A 19,965-nucleotide genomic window follows, 5' to 3' on the forward strand; every position below is an offset into this window, starting at 1 on the left:
ACCCTGGCAGATGTATTTAAAATGTCAGTGTCTACGGGTGAGGTGCCGGAGGATTGGAGAGTGGCTTATGTTGTTCTGTTGTTTAAAAAAGGATCGAAAAGTAATCCGGGAAATTATTGGCCGGTAAATTTGACGTCGGTAGTGGGTAAGTTATTGGAGGGAGTACTAAGAGACAGAATCTACAAGCACTTGGATAGACAGGGACTTATTAGGGAGAATCGACATGGCTTTGTGCGTGGTAGTGGATGTTGTCTACATGGACGTCAGTAAGGCCTTTGACAAGGTCCCGCATGGGAGGTTAGTTAGGAAAATTCAGTCACTAGGTATACGTGGAGAGGTAGTAAATTGGATTAGACATTGGCTCAATGGAAGAAGCCAAAGAGTGGTAGTAGAGAATTGCTTCTCCGAGTGAAGGCCTGTGACTACTGGTGTGCCACAGGGATCAGTGTTGGGTCCATTGTTATTTGTCATCTATATCAATGATCTGGATGATAATGTGCTAAATTGGATCAGCAAATTTGCTGATGATACAAAGATTGGAGGTGTAGTGGACAGTGAGGAAGGGTTTCAAAGCTTGCAAAGGGACTTGGACCAGCTGGAAAAATGGGCTGAAAAATGGCAGATGGAGTTTAATACAGACAAGTGTGAGGTATTGCACTTTGGAAGGACAAACCAAGGTAGAACATACAGGGTAAATGGTAAGGCACTGAGGAGTGCAGTAGAACAGAGGGATCTGGGAATACAGATACAAAATTCCCTAAAAGTGGCGTCACAGGTAGATAGGGTCGTAAGGAGAGCTTTTGGTACATTGGCCTTTATAAATCAAAGTATTGAGTATAAGAGCTGGAATGTTATGGTGAGGTTGTATAAGGCATTGGTGAGGCCGAATCTGGAGTATTGTGTTCAGTTCTGGTCACCAAATTACAGGAAGGATATTAATAAAGTTGAAAGAGTGCAGAGAAGGTATACAAGGATGTTGCCGGGACTTGAGAAACTGAGTTACAGAGAAAGGTTGAATAGGTTAGGACTTTATTCCCTGGAGGGTAGAAGAATGAGGGGAAATTTGATAGAGGTATATAAAACTATGATGGGTATAGATAGACTAGGCAGAAAATGGTTCGGCACAGCCAAGAAGGGCCAAAAGGCCTGTTTCTGTGCTGTAGTTTTTCTAAGGTTTCTAGTAAAGGCGATAGGTGCATGGGGAGCAGGTACATCTGTAGGGTCGCTTTGGAAAGAGCTTCCTTGTATCATCAAATGCCCTGATCATGTCTGCTGACCAGTCAAGTACATGATGAGGAGCATAAATTCACGGAATGAAGCAATGATAGAAATTCAGCGTGCCTAAAATCTCCTGTAGTTTTTTAGTAGTAATCCATATTATGGTAGGTAATCCATAATAGTGGCTACTTTAGATGAGAGGGGTTTCACACCTTCTGTGGGGATGTGATGGCTGAGAAAGTCAATGATTGATAACCCAAACTGGAATTTAGTAGGATTAATAATCAATCCCTGTTGACTTGAGCACTCGAAAAGTGTGCAGAAATGAGATACGTGTTCTGATTTGGAGGCATTGACGATAGGTATGTCATCCAGGTAATCAAAAAGAAAGTCTAAGTCTTTTAATACAGAGCCCATCAGCCGTTGGAAAATCTGTGCTGCATTTTTCAGCCTAAATGGCATGAGCAGAAACTCAAATAGGCCAAACGGGGTTATCATAGCCGTTTAGGAAACGTGGTGCATGCGCTTGACAGAGTCATTGTGGGGAATTTACTGCTGGAGCAGGGTAAAGACTCAAAGTCCTTGACATCCACCATCCACAAGCCACCAATTTTTAAGACTGACCAACAGTCCTTGGGCTCACAGGAGATCTGCACCGAGCAGAGGTCCAGACACTTTAGCCAGGATAAAGTCCCATTCATAACGCCACCTTCTGAAGCAGAGTGTCACCCGTTGTGTCCCGGTCTGGATCTCGGCAGTCTCTAGCAAGGTTTCGTTGCTTTTTCCCTTTTCATCAATAAGCGATGCTGGCAGCACACTTACTTGAGCACCTGTGTATCACAGGAAGCATCACCCTAACAGGGTACTTGTCATGAACAGCAGACATCCCTGGCAGCTGGAACCCATGGTGTTCTCAGACCTCTGAGGTCCTGATGCACTGGCACTGTCAAGTTACAAGGCGGTCAGCATTTTCTCGTGTTCCTACCAAAGCGAGCATGATAAAACACAGAACTGGTGTCATCTCTTTCTCAGCTGCTGGCGTCCTTATGATGAGGGCCTTGCTGACCAAACCTATTGAGGTAGAGAAAGGAGGAGGAATGATGTACTGCAGCCTCGCCAAATGTAGAAAATCAGCCATCTTGGCAACCTCCCTATAGTCCTTCATGGATGCATTAGCGAGGGCTATGTGAACGAGCAGGCACTTACTGCACGAAGAGTTCTTTAAAAATAGAACAAGGACAGTGATTTCCCAGGAGAGATAGCATGTGGTCCATTAGCTCTAAAGGCCTAGCATCACTGAGAACGAGTAAAGAGAGCAACTGTTTGGTGTGCTCAGACTCTGACAGTCCAAAAGTCTGTAAAAGCTGAGTTTTCAGCAATCGGTATTTATCACATACAGGCAGGTGTTCTAGTAGACTCACCATTCTCACAGCCAGGATTTGCTGAGCGATGCTACCACGTAGAATATTCGGTGTTGTCAGCGGAGATATCTCGCAGCATGAATTGGGCCTCGGCTTCTACAAACCAAGCATTGGCATTTTTCTCCCAAACTCCGCAAGTTTCAAAGCAACTGCATTGGCCGTCATGTTTAATAACTCTGGAATTGTCCCAGAGCATCAGGGTCATCAACGTAGGTAAAACAACAGAGGCATTTTATGTTTAAGTTGTAGCAGCTCTTAGACATAAAATCCCTCCAAAGAAAGCTGGGCAAAGTTAAGACGGCGCTAAACAGCGACTCCTTTGCTTGCATCTTTGGAAACAGCTTTAATTCTATCTTTGATATCTCTTTTTTTTCCTGTCAGGGTGTAGGGGGTTCTTTCGAAGACCCTGACCTGGAGTTACACTCTGACTTTGAATCTTTGCAGGAATGGGACCCGCTCTCAGGGCCTCACGACCAGCCGCTTTTTGATATCCCAAGGATGCGGCCTGGAAGACGAGCACGCCTTCAGGGTTCCGACAGTTCGTGGCTCTGGGGATGGGCTGATTCTAGGCCAGTGCCCCTGACTGAAGCATTGCAGGAGAACACGGAACATTGGGAGCAGCAGGTTAGCTGCTGTGGGTTGTGTGGCCAGAGAGCTGCGTCTTTTTGGTGCCCACTCTCCGGGCGCAGAGCTCAGAAAAAGTGACACAAGAGAATTTTAACATTGTAAATCAGAGAGTTATTTGTAATGGGGACACTTATTTTTCCCTTATTAGGGAGAGAGAGTCTGTGGTATGTCAATTATCAGGTGAACGAGTAGTTTTTGGGTACTGCAAGCCTGTGTCTTTATTGATGATTTGCTGCACACCTAAGTGCTCAGTGGAAGGTGCTGATGCTTTTTTGCTGTTGCAGTGGGGGGGGGGGGATTTGTTCCTTGTTGCTGCTTGTGCGTGGGGGAGGGAATTGGGGGAGAGCTTTGGGATGCTAATGTTTTAACTGTCATTCATTCTTTGGGGCACTCCTCTGTTTTCATGGATGTCTGTGAAGAAAAAGAATTTCAGGATGTATATTGTATGCATTTCTCTGACATTAAATGCACCTATTGAAACCTACTGAAATTCATCATGTCAGACCTGCCTCTTAAAGTGAACCCCAACCCAATGTTAGTGGTTGTGACTTCTGTATGTTTCCACCAATTACATTACCCTACAATATAACCATTTTGTACAAGAACATCTAAATATCATGATGTCCCCTCATATTATCTGTAAACTGTTCTCTGCTTTCAATTCTTGTTAACAAGTATCACATACCTCAATATAATTCATCATCAATTATCTTAACTACTATTGAACTAATCTATGTCCCTTCCATTCACCCAACAATTTCTTAACCAAAAATGCTTTGAATATATGCAAGCATGGGTGCTAAGGGAAAAGATCAGAAGAAATCCAGCAGGTTACTGATGACTTTCAGTTTATAGTCAAACTAAATCTGTTATCAAAGTACATATACATCACTGTATACAACTATGAGATTCTTTTTTTTGTAGCATTCACAGTAAATCCAAGAAACACAATAGAATCAATGAAGGACCATACCCAACACAATGGACAAACAACAAACACTGCAAATACAAAGAGAGAGAAAGAAATAATAATAAATATTGAGAACATGAGTTGCAGAGTCCTTGAAAGTGTTGTGGGAACAGTTCAGTGAAGGGGTGAATGAAGTTGAGTAAAGTTTCCCTCCAGTTCACTAGTCTGATAGTTGAGGGGTAATAACTATTTCTGGATTGGTGGTGTGGGTCTTGGGCTCTTGTATCTCTTTCCTGATGGCAGCAGTGAGAAGAGAGCATGGTTTGAATAGTTGGCAGTCCTTGATACTGGATGCTGCTTTCCTGTGACAGCAGTCCATGTAGATGTGCTGAATGGTGGGGAGGCCTTTACCCATAATGAGTAGTATCCACGACTTCTTGTAGACTTTTCCATTCGAGGCCATTGGTGTTTTCATTCTAGGCTGTGATGTAGCCAGTCAGTATACATTCCACCGCACATCTATAGAAGTCTGTCAAATTTTAGGTAACATGATAAATCTTCACAAACTTCTAAGAACGTAAAGGCATTGCCATGCTTTACTTGTAATTGCACTAGACCCAGGATAACTCCAAGGAATTTAAAGTTGCTAACCCTCTCCTCATCTGATTTTGACTCCCCCACCCTGATGAGGCTAATTCGTGGACCTCTAGTTTCTTCCTCCTGAAGTCAACAATCAGCTCCATGGTCTTGTTACATTGAGTGATAAGTTGTTGTGGCACCACTCAGCTAGACTTTCAATTTCCTTCTTATATGCTGATTCAACATCACTTTTGATTCGTCCGATGGCAGCAAACATAAATATGGCATTAGAGCTGTGCTTAGCCTTACAGTCATAAGTATAAAGCCAGTAGAGCACGTGATAAATACATGGTAACTGACTGGTCCGCTGCCTCAACTCTCAAGTCTAGAATTCCCTCCCTAAGCCTTTGCAATTCTTACTCCAAACACATGGTAAGTGCTGTCATTGCAATCAAGATCAATGCACAGAGCACCATATGACAAAGAATTTTATGCTCTATTAATCCCTAAATTTAACAATCTTAATAAGTTATTTTCATTGATTTTCCAAACTCATGCTGAGTCAGTCAGGGATCGAGAAAAATTGATGAATTTAAAAATAGATATTTCTGTAAATTTTAGTGAAACCATGGACCCAATATAATTCTTTGATCATAGAACCATAGAACATTACAGCACAGAAACAGGCCTTTTAGCCCTTCTTGGCTGTGCTGAACCATTTTTCTGCCTAGACCCACTGACCTGCACACGGACCATATCCCTCCATACACCTCTCATCCATGTACCTGTCCAAGTTTTTCTTAAATGTTAAAAGTGAGCCCACATTTACCACTTCATCTGGCAGCTCATTCCACACTCCCACCACTCTCTCTGTGTGAAGGAGCCCCCCACAATGTTTCCTTTAAACTTCTCCCCCTTCACCCTTAACCCATGTCCTCTGGTCTTTTTTCTCCCCTAGCCTCAGTGGAAAAAGCCTGCTTGCATTCACTCTATCTATACCCGCCATAATTTTATATACCTCTATCAAATCTCCCCTCATTCTTCTATGCTCCAGGGAATAAAGTCCTAAACTATTCAACCTTTCTCTGTAACTCAGTTTCTCAAGTCCCGGCAACATCCTTGTAAACATTCTCTGCACTCTCTCAACCTTATTAATATCCTTCCTGTAATTTGGTGACCAAAACTGTACACAATACTCCAAATTCAGCCTCACCAATGCCTTATACAACCTCACCATAACATTCCAACTCTTATACTCAATACTTTGATTTATAAAGGCCAATGTACCAAAAGCTCTCTTTACGACCTCATCTACCTGTAACGTAATTTTTAGGGAATTTTGTATCTGTATTCCCAGATCCCTCTGTTCTACTGCACTCCTCAGTGCCTTACCATTTACCCTGTATGTTCTACCTTGGTTTGTCCTTCCAAAGTGCAATACCTCACACTTGTCTGTATTAAACTCCATCTGCCATTTTTCAGCCCATTTTTCTAGCTGGTCCAAATCCCTCTGCAAGCTTTGAAAACTTTCCTCACTGTCCACTACACCTCCAATCTTTGTATCATCAGTAAATTTGCTGATCCAATTTAGCACATTATCATCCAGATCATTGATATAGATGACAAATAACAATGGACCCAGCACTGATCCCTGTGGCACACCACCAGTCACAGGCCTCCACTCAGAGAAGCAATCCTCCACTACCACTCTCTGGCTTCCTCCATTGAATCCAATTGAATATCTAATCCAATTTACTACCTCTCCATGTATACCTAGTCACTGAATCTTCCTAACTAACCTCCCATGCGGGACCTTATCAAAGGCCTTACTGAAGTCCATGTAGACAACATCCACTGCCTTCCCTTCATCCACTTTCCTGGTAACCTCCTCAAAAGACTCTAATAGATTGGTTAAGCATGACCTACCATGCAAAAAGCCATGTTGACTCTCCCTAATAAGTCCCTGTCTATCCAAATATTTGTAGATTCTATCTGTATAGGTTCCATGACCTCACTACTTGTTTGCCTTATTTCCATTGACTCCATGCCAGTTTCCTTAGTAAATACAGACGCAAAAACCCATTTAAGATCTCCCCCATTTCTTTTTGTTCCATACATAGCTGACCACTCTGATCGTCAAGAGGACCAATTTTAACCCTTACTATCCTTTTGCTCTTAATATACCTGTAGAAGATCTTTGGATTATCCTTCACCTTGACTGCCAAAGCAACCTCATGTCTTCTTTTAGCCCTCCTCATTTCTTTCCTAAGTTTTTTTTTGCACTTTTTATACTCCTCAAGCACATTATTTGCTCCGTTTCCTATGTATATCATACAGCTCTCTCTTCTTCTTTATCAGAGTTCCAATATACCTTGAGAACCAAGGTTCCTTATTCTTATTCACTATTCATTATCGAACTATTTATTTTTAACATAGGTTTTGAGAATATGAAGCATGCCAATGTCAATATTTATCTTTTTTATTTCAAAAAATTCGTTTTTTGTAGCAAAACTTACCAATCCAAAACTCATCAGCATGGATTTTAATCTATCAATCTCCTCCCGTAGTTCACGAATCAGTTTTACGTTAGCATCCTGAAAACAGATACAAACCTTTGTAAAATGTTGAAATCGAGTCTAGTACAATGATACTTTACACATACTGTAATAATACTGAAAAATACATACACATACCAAAAAATAATTTCTGAGGTGCAATGAAAATTTTTAAAAAAGGATTTTGAATTCTAAAATAAAAATAGAAAATACTACAAACACTCAGCAGGTCAGGCAGCATCAGTGGAAAGAGAAACAGAAACAGATACCATTTCAAGGTGATAAAGGCTATGCAACCTTAAGGGTTAAGTCTGTTTCTCTCTCCACAGATGCTGCCTACTTCCAGTATTTTCTGTTTCTATATATATTAATTGATTCATTATTTTAAAGATTTCCCTTTAAAAATTTCACAAAATTCTATTTTATTGGCACAACTGCAATCCTGCCACTCACACAGCTTTTGTGCTTCCCTGATATTAATCATTCCACAATGCTCATGTCATGTATTTAAATCGCAATATAAAATACACCTCACAAGAATATTAGCAAACAAAATTTAAACAACAAACTGAGAAAAGTAACATTAGAACATATGATCAAAATTTTATTCCAAGAGATATACAGGAATGTTTGCAAGAAGGAATAAACACAGGAAGGTAATTCCTGAGCTTGTGGTCTTGGCAGCTCAACAAACAACTGCCAATGGTGCAGCAATTAAATTTTGGGCTAATCACAGTATTTGAATGTATCACAATATATCACAACAACTTCGGTGCTGGTGGATATTACAGCATTCAAGGGGGCAAGATCAAAGGAGAAATTTTAAACTGAGACACTGCTTAAATATTAATGTCAAATTCTGTCTTTTTATTCTGTAAAGTGCCCAAATGTTCTTATTCTGTTGAGCTTTGATTCTTGGTCAAAATCTTAAGTTTTATTGAGTATTTTACAAAAGATGAAGTAGGAATTCCTTCAAACATTATACAGCTGCTAGTCAAAAGGCCAGCTTATCCTCATTTTAAGCCTTGTTCACAAGACGATGGTAAGGTTAGGAGTGTCGTGGGTTTATTTAAGAAGGGGGAAAAATATAGTAAGATAGTAAACCTGGAATGAACAAAAACAGAATGCAAAGAATTCAACAGATATACAAAGAGAAAGTGTGTTGAAGACATAATGTTGGTCTCACGAAGTCAGAAACAGGGAAATTATAATGGTGAGCAAAGAAATAACATACCAACTGAACACAATCTGGATCTGGCTTCATAAAGGATATTACAAGTAATGTTGGGGAACCTATGGTCTAGTTAGAGTGAGGAACAGAAGAAAATCAGTATGAGTAGAGATATGGTTTTTGAGAAACTGAAGCATCAGATCCTGATGGTGTACTTTGCAGGGTACTACAAACCTGTGCTGACCAACTGGATGGATCGTTCAAGGATATCTTCAACCTCTCACTGCTGCAGCTGGAGTTGGAGGTTCCCAGTCTACCTTAAAAGGGATTGATCCTACCAGAGCCCAAGAAGATCAGGATGAGCTGACTCAATGACTATCACTGGGCAGCGTACACATCTACTGTGATGAAGTGCTCCGAGAGGTTGGTCATGGCTAGAATTACCTCCTGCCTAAGCAAGACCCACTGTAATTTGCCTACCACTACAACAGGTCTTCGGATCACCCGGATGCAACAATCAGGCAGCTGTTTATTGATTATAGTCCAGCATTTAACACCATTATCCCCTCAATACTAATCAACAAGTTTCAAAACCTGGGTCTCCATACCTCTATTTGCAACTGGATCACTATCAGTACACATCTCCTCTTCAACACAGATGCACTTCAAGGATGTGTGCTTAGCCCATTGTTCCATTCTCTAGACTCATGACTATGTGACAAGGCACAGCTCAAATGCCATCTATAAATTCAGCAATAAGACTGCAGTTGTTAGCAGAATCTCAGACGTCAACAAGGAGGCATTCAGGAGCAAAATAGATCAGCTGGTCAAGTGGTGTCACAATAACAACATCAGCAAATCCAGATTGTCAACTGGATGGGGAAGTTAGGAGCAGAATGAAGAGTCAGCAGTGGAAAGTGTGAGCAGATTCAACATTCTATTTTAATGCGAGGAATATTATGAATAAAGCAGATGAGCATAGAGCATGGATCAGCACTTGGAGCTACTTGGAGCTATGAGGTTGTGGCCATTACAGAGACTTGGATAGTGCAGGGGCAGAAATGGCTACTTCAAGTGCCAGGCTTTAGATGTTTCAGAAAGGACAGGGAGGGAGGTAAAAGAGCATGGCACTGTTGATCAGGGATAGTGTCACGGCTGCAGAAAAGGAGGAAGTCATGGAGAAGTTGCCTATGAAGTCTCTGAGGGTGGAAGTTAGAAATAAGAGGGGGTCAATAACTCTACTGGGTGTTTTTTTTTATATAGACCACCCAATAGTAACAGGGGCATCGAGGAGCAGATAGGGAGACAGATTCTGGAAAGGAGTAATAATAACAGGGTCGTTGTGGTGGGAGATTTTAATTTCCCAAATATTGACTGGCTATATATATAGACTGAGGGGTTCAGATGGGGTAGAGTTTGTTATATGTGCTCAGGAAGGTTTCTTGACACAATATGTAGATAAGCCTACAAGAGGAGAGGCTGTACTTGATCTGGTATTGGGAAATGAACCTGGTCAGGCGTCAGGTCTCTCAGTGGGAGAGCATTTTGGAGATAGTGATCACAATTCTATCTCTTTTACCATAACATTGGAGATGGATAGGAACAGACAAGCTAGGGAAATGTTTAATTGGAGTAAAGGGAAATGTGAGGCTATCAGGCAGAAACTTGGAAGCATAAATCAGAAACAGATGTTCTCAGGGAAACGTACAGAAGAAATGTGGCAAAAGTTCAGGGGATACTTGTGTGGGGTTCTGAGTAGGTATGTTCCAACGAGACATGGAAAGGATGGTAGGGTACAAGATTCATGGTGTATAAATGCTGTTGTAAATCTAGTCAAGAAGAAAAGAAGAGCTTACGAAAGGTTCAAAAAACTAGGCAAAGATAGGAATCTAGAAGATTATAAGGCTAGCAGGAAGGAGCTTAAGAATGAAATTAGAAGAGCCAGAAGGGGCCATGAGAAGGTTTGGCGGACAAGATAAGGAAAACCCCAAGGCATTCTACAAGTATGTGAAGAGCAAGAGGATAGGACGCGAGAGAATAGGACCAATTAAGTGTGACAGTGGAAAAGTGTGTATGGAACTGGAGGAAATAGCAGAGGTACTTAATGAATACTTTGCTTCAGTATTCACTATGGAAAAGGATCTTGGCTATTGTAGGGAGGACTTGTAGTGGACTGAAAAGCTTGAGCATGTAGATATTAAGGAAGACGATGTGCTGGAGCTTTTGGAAAGCATCAAGTTGCATAAGTCATCGGGACCGGATGGGATGTATCCCAGGCTACCGTGGGAAGTGAGGGAGGAGATTGCTGAGCCTCTGGCAATGATCTTTGCATCATCAGTGACGATGGGACAGGTTCCCAAGGATTGGAGGGCTGCGGATGTTGTTCTCATAGTCAAGAAAGGGAGCAGAGATAGCCCAGGAAATTACAGGCCAGTGAGTCTTACTTCAGTACTTGGTAAATTGATGGAGAAGATCCTGAGAGGCAGGATTTATGAACATTTGGAGAGGCATAATATGATTAGGAATAGTCAGCATGGCTTTGTCAAAGGCAGGTCGTGCTTTACGAGCGTGATTGAAATTTTTGAGGATGTGCCTAAACACATTGATGAAGGTAGAGCAGTAGATGTAGTGTATATAGATTTCAGCAAGTCATTTGATAAGGTACCCCATGCAAGGCTTATTGAGTAAGTAAAGAGGCATGGGATCCAAGGAGACATTGCCTTGTGGATCCAGAATTGGCTTGCCCACAGAAGACAAAGAGTGGTTGTAGGCGGGTCATATTCTGCATGGAGGTCGGTGACCAGTGGTGTGCCTCAGGGATCTGTTCTGGGACCCCTTCTCTTCGTGATTTTTATAAATGACCTGGATGAGGAAGTGGAGGGATGAGTTAGTAAATTTGCTGATGACACAAAGGTTGGGGGTGCTGTGGATAGTGTGGAGGGCTGTCAGAAGTTACAACGGGATATTGATAGGATGCAAAACTGGGCTGAGAAGTGGCAGATGGAGTTCAGCCCAGATGAATGTGAGGTGGTTCATTTTGGTAGGTCAAATATGATGGCAGAATATAGCATTAATGGTAAGACTCTTGGCAGTGTGGAGGATCAGAGGGATCTTGGGATCCGAGTCCATAGGACACTGAAAGCTGCTGTGCAGGTTGACTCTGTGGTTAAGAAGGCATACGGTGTATTGGCCGTCATCAATGGTGGAATTGAATTTCGGAGCTGAGAGGTAACGTTGCAGCTATATAGGACCCTGATCAGACCCCACTTGGAGTACTGTGCTCAATTCTGGTCGCCTCACTACAGGAAGGACATGGAAACCATAGAAAGGCTGCAGAGGAGATTTACAAGGATGTTGCCTGGATTGGGGAGCATGCCTTATGAGAATAGGTTGAGTGAACCCAGCCTTTCCTCCTCGGAGCGACGGAGGATGAGAGGTGACCTGATCGAGGTGTACAGGATAATGAGAGGCAATGATCGTGTGGATAGTCAGTGGCTATTCCCCAGGGCTGAAATAGCTAGCACGAGAAGGCATAGTTTTAAGGTGCTAGGAAATAGGTACAGAGGAGATGTCAGGGTTAAGTTTTTTCATGCAGAGAGTGGTGTGTGTATGGAATGGGCTGCCGGCGGTGGCAGTGGAGGCGGAAACGATAGGGTCTTTTAAGAGACTCCTGGATGGCTACATGGAGCTTAGAAAAATAGAGGGCTATGGGTAAAGCCTAGGTAGTTCTAAGCTAGGGACATGTTTGGCACAGCTTTGTGGGCCGAAGGGCTTCCTTGTGCTGTAGGTTTTCTATGTTTCTATTCTTCGGATTCTGGACTAGTCTCTATGGCTTGGATAGTAGCTTCTTTCTCTGGTTACCTTTTTGCATTTAATACAGATAAATATTTTGCAATTTTCCTTAATCATGTCAACCATTAATATTCCATCTTTGCTCTCTTTTTGTAAGTAGTCTTGTTGTTCCTCCTCAATTTTTAGCTCTACAACAAGCATGCACTTTTTTTTCTTTATCCAATCCTCTTTATTTCCTTAGACTTAGAGTAAGGCTTCCTTAGACTTGTCCTTATCTTTCAGATTTATGGAAATACATTGGCCCTAAACTCTCAGTATTTCATCTTTATTTCCACCCCATTTGTCAGATGCAAATTAACATGCAAGTAGCTGCTCCTAGTCTATTTCTGCCAGATCCCAAAATATATTGAAATCAGCTTCCCCAATTCAGGATGCAAACAACAGGAATTCTGCAGATGCTGGAAATTCAAGGAACACACATCAAAGTTGCTGGTGAACGCAGCAGGCCAGGCAGCATCTCTAGGAAGAGGTACAGTTGACGTTTCAGGCCGAGACCCAGGGTCTTGGCCTGAAACGTCGACTGTACCTCTTCCTAGAGATGCTGCCTGGCCTGCTGCGTTCACCAGCAACTTTGATGTGTGTTCCCCAATTCAGGATCTTAATTTCTCAACCATTGTTCATTCCCTTTGTATGACTACCTTGAAACCTACAGAGTGATGGTGAATATTTCCAAAATATTCTCCTGATGATGCTCCAAACCCTTGCCCAGTTACATTAACTGGGATTAGACCCAGTTAGATGGCTCAAACACCATCTGCTGAAGATACAACTATTGTTGGCAGAATCTCAGATGGAGATAAGAGGGCGTACAGGAGACAGATATTAGTTGAGTGGTGTCGTGCCTTGTGCTCAATGTTAGTAAGAACAAAGAGCTGATTGTGAACTTCAGGAAGGGCAAGACAAGGGAACATGAACCAATCCTCATAGAGGAGTCAGATGTGGAGAGAGTGAGCAGTTTCAAGTTCCTGGGTGTCAAGATCTCTGAGGATCTAACCTGGTTCCAACATATCCATGTTGGCAAGACAGAAGCTACATTTCATTTGGAGTTTGAAGAGATTTAATTTGTCACCAAAAACACTCAAAAACTTCTATAGATGTACGATGGAGACCATTCTGAGACCAGGCTGCGTCACAGTTTGGCATGGGACAGAAAGTTGTAAGATTAGACAGATTCATCTTGGGTTCTAGCCTCCGTGGTATCCAAGACATCAACAAGGAGCAGTGTCACAGAAAGGCAGCATCCATTATTGAGGACCCCCATCACCCAGAGCATGCCCTCTTTTCACTGTTACCGTCATGAAGCCTGAAGAAACATTCAACAATTCAGTAACAGCTTCTTCCCCTCTGCCATGTGATTCCTAAACAGACCTGAACCCATGAACACTATCTCACTTTCTTTTAACATACAGTTTATATTAATATAAAGTATTTTGTCTCTTCCCCTCTCACCCCCAGAAGTATTCATATTTTATTGTTTTTACAAAACTGAATCACAGTCGATTTATTTTGGCTTTTCTGAAACTGATCAACAGAAAAAACACTTCCATGTCAAAGTGAAAACAAATTTCTCCAAATTGGTCTAAATTTTTTACAATTATTAAACACAAAATAGTTGACTGCATAATTACTTACTGCCTTCAAGTCAATATTTAGTAGATACACATTTGACAGCAATTACAGCTTTGAGTCTGTGTGGATAGGTCTCTATCAGCTTTGCACATCTGGACACTGCAATTTTTTCACCATTCTTTTTTACAAAACTGCTCAAGCTCTGTCAGATTGCATGGGAATCATGAGTGAACAGCCAAAATTCTCAATTGGATTGAGGGTTGGACTCTGACTTGGCCACTCCAGGTTGTTTTTAAGCCATTCTTGTGTAACTTTGGCTTTTTGCTTAGGGTCATTATCTTGGTGGAAAACAAATTTTCTCCTAAGTCACAGTTATCTTGCAGACTGCATCAGGTTTTCCTCCAGGATTTCCCTGTATTTTGTTGTATTCATTTTACACTCTATCTTCACAAGTCTTGCAGGGACTGCAGCAGTGAAGCATCCCCACAGCACCATGAAGCTAGCACAATGCTTCACAGTAGGGATGGTGAGTTTTTGATGATGTGTGGTGCTTGGCTTATGCCAAACATAGAGTTTAGTCTGATGGCCAAAAAGCTCAATTTTGGTTTCATCAGATCATTGAACCTTCTTCCAGCTGACCTCAGAGACTCCCACATGCCTTCTAGCAAACTCTAGCAGAGATTTATAGACAATAGACAACAGGTGCAGGAGTAGGCCATTTGGCCCTTCGAGCCAGCACCACCATTCACTGTGATCATGGCTGATCATCCACAATCAGTATCCAGTTCCTGCCTTATCCCCATAACCTTTGATTCCGCTATCTTTAAGAGCTCTATCCATCTCTTTCTTGAAAGCATCCAGAGACTTGGCCTCCACAGCCTTCTGGGGCAGAGCATTCCATATATCCACCACTCTCTGGGTGAAAAAGTTTTTCCTCAACTCCGTTCTAAATGGCCTACATCTTATTGTTAAATTGTGGCCTCTGGTTCTGGATTCACCCATCAGCGGGAACATGCTTCCTGCCTCCAGCGTGTCCAATCCCTTAACAATCTTATATGTTTCAATAAGATCCCCTCTCAGCCTTCTAAATTCCAGAGTATACAAGCCCAGACACTCCAATCTTTTGACATATGACAGTCCCGCCATCCCAGGAATTAACCTTGTGAACCTACGCTGCACTCCCTCAATAGCAAGAATGTCCTTCCTCAAATTTGGAGACCAAAACTGCACACAGTACTCCAGATGTGGTCTCATCAGGGCCCTGTACAGCTGCAGAAGGACCTCTTTGCTCTTATACTCAATTCCCCTTGTTATGAAGGCCAGCATGCCATTAGCTTTCTTCACTGCCTGCTGTACTTGCATGCTTGCTTTCAGTGACTGATGTACAAGAACACCTAGATCTTGTTGTACTTCCCCTTTTCCTAACTTGACTCCATTTAGATAATAATCTGCCTTCCTGTTCTTACCACCAAAGTGGATAACCTCACATTTATCCACATTAAACTGCATCTGCCATGCAGCTGCCCACTCACCCAACCTGTCCAAGTCACCCTGCATTCTCATAACATCCTCCTCACATTTCACATTGCCACCCGGCTTTGTGTCATTGGCAAATTTGCTAATATTACTTTTAATTCCCTCATCTAAATCATTGATATATATTGTAAACAGCTGTGGTCCCAGCACTGAACCCTGCGGTACCCCACTGGTCACCGCCTGCCATTCCAAAAGGGACCCGTTAATCACTACTCTTTCTTTTCTGTCAGCCAGCCAATTTTCAATCCATGTCAGTACTCTGCCCCCAATACCATGTGCCTTAATTTTGCCCACTAATCTCCTATGTGGGACTTTATCAAAGGCTTTCTGAAAGTCCAGGTACACGACATTCACTGGCTCTCCCTTGTCCATTTTCATAGTTACATCCTCAAAAAATTCCAGAAGATTAGTCAAGCACAATTTCCCCTTCGTAAATCCATGCTGACTTGGACCAATCCTGTTACTACTATCCAGATGTGTCATAATTTCATCTTTTATAATTGACTCCAGCATCTTTCCCACCACAGTCAGGCTAACCGGTCTATAGTTCCCTGTTTTCTCTCTTCCTCCCTTCTTGAAAAAAGGGACAACATTAGCCACCCTCCAATCCATAGGAACTGATCCTGGATCTATAGAACATTGGAAAATGATTACCAATGCGTCCATGATTTCTAAAGCCTTAAGTACCCTGGGATGCAGACCATCAGGTCCCGAGGACTTATCAGCCTTCAGACCCAACAGCATTTCCTGCCTAATATAAATTTCCTTCAATTCATCCATTACCCTAGGTCCTTTGGCCACTATTATATCTGGGAGATTGTTTGTGTCTTCCCTAGTGAAGACAGATCCAAAGTACCTGTTCAACTCATCTGCCATTTCCTTGTTCCCCATAATAAATTCACCCACTTCTGTCTTCAAGGGCCCAATTTTGGTCTTAACTATTTTTTTCCTTTTCACATACCTAAAGAAGAAGAAAAAGAAGTCTTTTTCAACAGTGGCTTTCTCTTTGCCCACTCTCCCATAAAACTGCGACTGGTGAAGCACCCGGGCAACAGCTGTTGTATGCACAGTCTCTCCCATCTCAGCCACTGAAGCCTGTAAGTCTTCCAGAGTTGTCATAGTTTTCTTGGTGACCTCCCTCACTGGTCACTTTCTTGCACGGTCACTCAGTTTTTGAGGACGGCCTGCTCTAGGCAGATTTACAGCTGTGCCATATTCTTTACATTTCTTGATGATTCACTTAACTGGACTCCAAAGGACAATCAGTGACTTGGAAATTTTCTTGTATCCATCTCCTGACTTGTGCTTTTCAATAACCTCTTCATGGAGTTGCTTGGAGTGTTCATTTGTCTTCATGGTGTAGTTTTTGCCAGGATACTGACTCACCAGCAGTTGGACCTTCCAAATACAGGTGTATTTTTACTACAATCAATTGAAACATCTTGACTGCACACAAGGGATCTCCATTTAACTGACTTCTAAAACCAACTGACTGCACAAGTAACACACATAAAAGTTGCTGGTGAATGCAGCAAGCCAGGCAGCATCTCTAGGAGGAGGTACAGTCGACGTTTCGGGCTGAGACCCTTTGTCAGGACTAACTGAAAGAAGAGCTAGTAAGAGATTTGAAAGTGGGAGGGGGAGGGGCAGATCCGAAATGATAGGAGAAGACAGGAGGGGGAGGGATGGAGTCAAGAGCTGGACAGTTGATTGGCAAAAGAGATATGAGAGGATCATGGGACAGGTGGCCTACGGAGAAAGAAAAGGGGGAGGGGGGAAAAACCAGAGGATGGGCAAGGGGTATAGTGAGGGGGACAGAGGGAGAAAAAGGAGAGAGAGAAAAAGAATGTGTGCATATAAATAAATAACGGATGGGGTACGAGGGGGAGGTGGGGCATTAGCAGAAGTTTTAGAAGTCAATGTTCATGCCATCAGGTTGAAGGCTACCCAGACGGAATATAAGGTGTTGTTCCTCCAACCTGAGTGTGGCTTCATCTTTACAGTAGAGGAGGCCGTGGATAGACATATCAGAATGGGAATGGGATGTGGAATTAAAATGTGTGGCCACTGGAAGATCCTGCTTTCTCTGGTGGACAGAGCGTAGGTGTTCAGCGAAACGATCTCCCAGTCTGCGTTGGGTCTCGTCAATATATAGAAGGCCACATCGGGAGCACTGAACGCAGTATATCACCCCTGTCGACTCACAGGTGAAGTGTCACCTCACCTGGAAGGACTGTCTGAGGCCCTGAATGGTGGTGAGGGAGGAAGTGTAAGGGCATGTGTAGCACTTGTTCAGCTTACAAGGATAAGTGCCAGGAGGGAGATCAGTGGGGAGGGATGGGGGGGGGAACGAATGGACAAGGGAGTCGCGTAGGGAGCGATCCCTACGGAAAGCGGGGGGGGGAGGGAAAGATGTGCTTAGTGGTGGAATCCCATTGGAGGTGGTAGAAGTTACGGGAATTATATGTTGGACCCGGAGGCTGGTGGGTAGGTGAGGACAAGGGGAACCCTATTCCTAGTGGGGTGGTGGGAGGATGGAGTGAGAGCAGATGTGTGTGAAATGGCGGAGATGTGTTTGAGATCAGAGTTGATGGTGGAGGACGGGAAGTCCCTTTCTTTAAAAAAGGACATCTCCCTCGTCCTGGAATGAAAAGCCTCATCCTGAGAGTAGAAGCGGCGGAGACGGAGGAATTGTGAGAAGGGGATGGCATTTTTGCAAGAGACAGGGTGAGAAGAGGAATAGTCCAGGTAGCTGTGAGAGTCAGTAGGCTTATAGTAGACATCAGTAGATAAGCTGTCTCCAGAGACAGAGACAGAAAGATCAAGAAAGGGGAGGGAGGTGTCAGAAATGGACCAGGTAAACTTGAGGGCAGGGTGAAAGTTGGAGGCAAAGTTAATAAAGTCAACGAGCTCAGCATGCGTGCAGGAAGCAGCGCCAATGCAGTCGTTAATGTAGCGAAGGAAAAGTGGGGGACAGGTACCAGAATAGGTTTGGATCATAGATTGTTCCACAAAGCAAACAAAAAGGCAGGCAGAGCTAGGACTCATACGGATGCCCATGGCTACACCTTTAGTTTGGAGGAAGTGGGAGGAGCCAAAGGAGAAATTATTAAGAGTAAGGACTAATTTCACTAGACGGAGCAGAGTGGTGGTAGAGGGGAACTGGTTAGGCCTGGAATCCAAAAAGAAGTGGAGAGCTTTGAGACCTTCCTGATGGGGGATGGAAGTATACAGGGACTGGACATCCATGGTGAAAATAAAGTGGTGGGGGCCAGGGAATTTAAAATCATTGATAAGTTCCAGAGCGTGAGAAATGTCACAAACATAGGTAGGAAGGGATCGAACAAGGGGGGATAAAACAGTGTCGAGGTATGCAGAAATGAGTTTGGTGGGGCAGGAGCAAGCTGAGACAATAGGTCTACCAGGACAGGCAGGTTTGTGGATCTTGGGTAGGAAGTAGAAACGGGAAGTGCGGGGTGTGGGAACTATAAGGTTGGTAGCAGTGGATGGGAGATCCCCTGAGCGGATAAAGTCGGTGATAGTATGGGAGAAAATGGCCTGGTGCTCCTTAATGGGTTCACGATCGAGGGGTAAATAAGAGGAGGTATCCGCAAGCTGTCGCTGTGCCTTGCCAAGGTAGAGGTCAGTACGCCAGACTACAACAGCACTAACCTTATCGGCGGGTTTTATAGTAAGGTTAGGACTAGTGAGGAGGGAGTGGAGAGCAGAGCGTTCGGAAGGAGTGAGGTTGGAATGGGAACACTCAACTTGTGTGGACTGCACAAGTGATGATTTGTTGTGTCCTATTAAAGGAAGTGAATACTTATGCAAACAATTATTTTGTGATTTATATTTGTAATTAATTTAGATCACTTTGTCGAGATCTGTTTTCACTTTAACATGAAAGAGTCTTTTTTTGTTGAGCAGAGTCAAAAATGTCAAATTAAATCCACTGTGATTCAGTATTGTAAAACAATAAAACATGAAAACTTCCAGAGGGGGTGAATACTTTTTATAGACACTGTATATGGTTTCTGTTTTTCACTATCTTTAACTATTTAAAATACACTTAAATACTTTAATTTATTTACTTATTTCTTTTACTTTCGATATTATCATGTATTGCATTGACTGCTGCTGCTAAGTTAACAAATTTCAGGACACACGTCAACAATAATAAACCTGATTCTTATTCTGCAGCTTCTGTTTTGGGACTACCAACATCATTTTCATTATGTGCCATGATGTATGACGTGGGCGATCATGGGCTGTGAGCATGATTGTTCTTGGCAAATTTTACAGAAGTAGTTCGCCATTGCTTTCTTCTGGGCAGTGTCTTTTAAAATATGATGGCAGAATTAATGGTAAGATTCTTGGCAGAGTGGAGGATCAGGGGGATCTTGGGGTCCGAGTCCATAGGACACTCAAGGCAGCTACGCAGGTTGACTCTGTGGTTAAGAAGGCGTACGGTGTATTGGCCTTCATCAATCGTGGAATTGAATTTAGAAGCTGAGAGGTAATGTTGCA

At 42.8% G+C, this 19,965-nt stretch overlaps 1 protein-coding gene across 1 annotated transcript in view; it reads right to left on the minus strand.

Moving 5' to 3' along the window:
• stard9 (StAR-related lipid transfer (START) domain containing 9) overlaps positions 1-19,965 on the minus strand; it is a 418,409-nt gene that overhangs the window by 148,396 nt on the left and 250,048 nt on the right. Inside the window, exon 14 of the mRNA XM_063054195.1 lies at positions 7,272-7,349. Coding sequence (XP_062910265.1) covers positions 7,272-7,349 — 78 coding nt within the window. The remainder of the gene's footprint in view (positions 1-7,271; positions 7,350-19,965) is intronic.

This window comes from Mobula hypostoma, chromosome 1 (assembly GCF_963921235.1).
Source record: "Mobula hypostoma chromosome 1, sMobHyp1.1, whole genome shotgun sequence".
Lineage (NCBI taxonomy): Eukaryota > Metazoa > Chordata > Chondrichthyes > Myliobatiformes > Myliobatidae > Mobula > Mobula hypostoma.